Here is a 4319-nt window from a genome sequence, read left to right as displayed (position 1 = left end):
GATAAAAAATAATTGTTACATTTAATATTTATCACATATATTCCTGTTCATTTTAAAGTAATAAAGATAAAGCTATTGAATTAAAAATAACATTAAGTTTTATATAAACTTATTCACTTACCAAACCAATCATCTAAACCTTTACCAAAAGAGCCAGTAAATTTTGCAACTCTTAGAAGCTGACTGTCGTGACTTACAGTGGAGCTTCTGCTTAAGATTTCGGGTAGTGGCTCAAATGTTACTTTGTCGTCCGACAAATTAGAAGGTTGCATAACAACAGCAGATAATGGTGGAAATATTGTAAATTCTGAAGTATTTTCATGCTGTGAATTATTGCTTGTTTGGTATGATGCAGCAATACCATTTTGTTTCCCTAAAACCTGAAATAATAATAAGAATCTAATGTACTTACTTGGAAATTAAGATTTAATTACAAATCAATAAAAGTTTCAGAAATTTAGTTTGTTATACCATTATTATTATTAAACATTTATCTCTAATCAAATAATCCATGTATAATTTATACAGCATTTTAAATATTTATCTAGTTTATTGATTTTATTGTTAATATAAAATTTTAACATAGTATCAAATCATTAAGTTTAGAAAGTTGTCATTGAAAAGTCAAATTCTTTATTACATTAACATTCTTAGGCTATGCATACACGGTTGACACACAGTACGTGCCATCAGTTTGTGTACAAACAGGACAGACGCATTGCCAAGAAAACTGATATATATTTGAGCAGTTTTACATCATGGATGCTATAGAAGTGTTTTTTTTATGCCCTTGTAGCCTGTGGAAAACAGGTCATTAAAACTGCACAAAATGAGACCACTGTTGCCAACCATTTCTAAACAATGTCCCTACAATAGAACAATAGACTCTTAGTCACACACACACAGCCTTAAACTTCTTTATTTCTATCTTTAAAAATTAATATTTTCTACACTGGAGAAATTGTAAGAACTTCAGCGCTTTGAAAATAGCTTCTTGAGAAGCTGAAGAATTCTGTCTTTTATATTATTATTATTATGTTGTGAATGTCATACTCAGCTGACACTGATGCCAAGTGCTATGCAAGGCTAAAGTCAAAGCATAGCTACCCACACAAGTGTAACATTAGGCTTTGTCATTGGTGTGTGTCAACATCTAGAAACTTCCTAACAATGTAACATGTTCAAAATTGCAGCTTTCTGTAGTGCCATGTATATGTTTTTATTAAGATTTAATATTTCTAGACTTTTGTATAGTGTATATGGATAACACCAGTAGAAAAGAGAATAACAGGTACAATAAATACCTTATCCATCATCCACATCTGTCTTATTTCTTGAGCAAGTGGCATGTACTTGTTGATTTTTTTCAGTGTGAGCATTTTTTTTTATCTTTTGAGTGTTTGGAATGGAGATGTCTATTATATAAGCAATCTTACTGCATTTGTCAATGAGAGTGATGTCAGGTCTATCGTGATGAATTGTTTCATCTGTGATTATGGCTCTGTTGTAGTATATTTTGTGTGTATCATTTTCTAATACTGTCTGTGGAGTATAATTGCAGTATGGTACCTGAATGTTTAATAATCTGTGCTTCTGTGCAAGCTCTTGATGTATTATATTTGCTACTTGATTATGCCTATATAAATAGTCTGTCTAAGTGCTTGCAACTAGAAATTATTTGTTGTATTGTTTCTTGCAGAATATGGCATTTTCTGCAAGTTATTTGTAAGTGATGTATCTTTTGGGATGTGTTTTGTGTAGTTTTTAGTGTTTATGACCTGATCTTGAATCGCAATTCAAACATGCAGCCTCTAGTCAGCCAGTAGTTTGATGCAGTTTTGTCAACATGGTTCTGAGTTAGGTCATAGGCATGCTTGCCATGGTGTGAAGTGCCTTTTGGACCCAATGTTTTTTGTGTTGAGCTATGTCCAGGTGCACAGAGTGTAAGTTTAAAGGTGTGTAGTTACTGTCTACCATAGTTATAGCTTTATGTAATCTTAATGTTTCTTGTGGAAAAACTCCCAGTGTCTTATTATCATCATAGCCTACCTCAGGCATGGACGACAGTTTTTGCCCCCAGGCCAAATTGGAAAGAAAACTTTTTTCACAGGTCAAATGAAATATTAAAATTAAAAATGTTAAAAACAAAAACAATTCATTTAAGTAAACAACATTTTTATAGAATTTGTTTATGAATAAATGTAAGTAATTTAGTACAACAAATTGACAAAAAAAACGAATGTGACATATATAGGCAAAGTACTGTACCTAATATTAGACACTTTGCATCGCCTATTATTTTCTTAATATCTGGCTCTGTACTTGTAGTAGCTATTCTTAACACAGCTTTCAAATGTAAATCATTCAATCTTGATCTTGTTGTACTTTTATTTAGATTCATTAAAGAAAAAGTTTGTTCACAAATATAAGTAAAGCTTAAGATTACTAAATATTTTTTGCCAAGTTTTTTTAAATTTCGATATTTTCCATTATTCAATTGCTTATAAAAATTGCAAAATTTTTTCTTGCTCTTCACAATATTTCTCATGTAATAATTCATCACATTGTAAATTAATTATTTCTAATTGTATATCAACAGGAACGTCATCTCCATGTAAAGAAAATGGATTTTGGATAATAGATAAAATTTTATCAATTTTCTTGAAGCAATCGAATCACTGCTCGAAATCTGTCATTAGTGCAAGGATATTGTTATTAAATTCTTGAAACTCTTGAAATATTTAAAGATATGGTCTCTAATGTTGGAAAATGATCAAATTTCTAGAAAAAAGGCTAAGCTTCATTTGTAAAGATTTTAACCTTTGTATTAAATCAAGAACATATAAATTTTCATGTTAAATTCTTTAAAATGTGTGAAAATATCCAAAGAAAATGCTAAATCACAAATCCAATTTGGGTCTGATAATTCAGGAAAATCCTCATTTTCTTTAAGCATTAGAAATATTTTTATTTTTTCTTGAAGATCCCACACATATCTTAAAACTTACAAAGCTTAACCAACAGATTTTATTGTGATATAGTACATCTAAATAACTGGTTTTTAGTTCTTCAAGGAATGCAATAAATTGCCTGTTTTTTAATTCTTTTGATCAAAGGAAATTTACTAATTCCACAATATGATTGATTTTTAAAACATTTTTGCAATGAATAATGCAATGAGTGGGTATAATTTTATGATTTGGATCAATTTCAGAAATTTTGTCTTCAATTTGTTTTATGAGACCAATATTTTTTCCAATCATACTTGGTGATCCATCTGTTGTTACATTCACCAATTTTTTCCAGTCAATACTGTATTTCAAAATACATTCTTCAATCTTTCGGAAAAGATCTCCCTTTGTTGTGTCTTTCATAGGAACAATTGACAAAAGTTCTTCAGAAATTTGAAAATCTTCAATGTTAGCTCTGATAAAAATTAATAACTGAGCTGTATCCTTTACATCACAACTTTTGTCAAGAGCTATTGAATAAAAATGGACCGATTCTAAATCATTCAGTAACTGCTCATTTAAATTAGTATTCATATCTTCTATTCTTCGGGCAATAGTTTGCCAAGACAGACTTATATTTTCAAATTTATGTTTAGCTTCTGGACACATTACATCACAAACATCCAACATGCACTTTTTTACAAATTCTCTTTCAGCAAAAGGTCTCCCACATTGAGCAATCTGCTTTGCTACTAGCAAACTTGCTTCAGTAGCAGATTCTTGTAATTGATTTTGCTGTGTAATTATATTTTGCTGCTGGGTCAATTTTACTGAGGTCTACAGCTTGTTTTTTTGGCTTTCTCCATTTAAATTTTGTGCATAAGTTGCATATTTCGTTTCAAAATGTCTTCTCAAAAGTTGTATTCTTTTAAAATGACTACACTCAAATTGCAAATAAGACAAACCACCTTATTATTGTACATAGTAAAAAAATATTTCTACTGCCATTCATCATTAAATATACAGCATTCAAGATCAATTTTCTGTTTTTTGAAAGCCATTCCAAGTGAAAAAGTTTTCTAATATACAATATTTTAATTAAAATATAATTACATAACATATAAATATTCAAACTGTATCACAATCAATTGAAACAATATTTAATTTATAGAATGAGTTTGAAAGGATTGTATCGCAAATAAAACAATTATTTTGTTTTACAAACAGCCTGGACATGTTTTCAGTCATCAACTGCCACAATGTCACTTGATTCATGCACACTTAACTACAAAAATAACAAATTGCTTGGCCTTGGGTGCGCACTGGCAAACTGCGCTTAAAAGAGTGGGGTTTCACATCACCGCTAAA

The 4319-nt window shown here is 30.0% G+C and overlaps 1 protein-coding gene across 1 annotated transcript; it reads right to left on the bottom strand.

Annotated features, from left to right (window-relative positions):
- Positions 1 to 121: 121 nt before the first annotated feature.
- LOC111617169 (general transcription factor II-I repeat domain-containing protein 2-like) lies at positions 122 to 3746 on the bottom strand (the record flags this gene model as incomplete). Its single annotated transcript, XM_023358499.1, has 2 exons — positions 122 to 380; positions 3126 to 3746. Coding segments are annotated over 2 exons (880 nt in total), but the record flags the coding sequence as incomplete, so codon positions are not given.
- Between the last annotated feature and the right edge of the window lie 573 nt (positions 3747 to 4319).

Source organism: Centruroides sculpturatus, unplaced genomic scaffold (assembly GCF_000671375.1).
Source record: "Centruroides sculpturatus isolate CEXI.00-Female unplaced genomic scaffold, Cexi_2.0 scaffold5026, whole genome shotgun sequence".
Classification (NCBI taxonomy): Eukaryota; Metazoa; Arthropoda; class Arachnida; order Scorpiones; family Buthidae; genus Centruroides; species Centruroides sculpturatus.
Note: the sequence above shows the minus strand (reverse complement) of the source record. Positions and strands in the feature narration are given on the sequence as shown.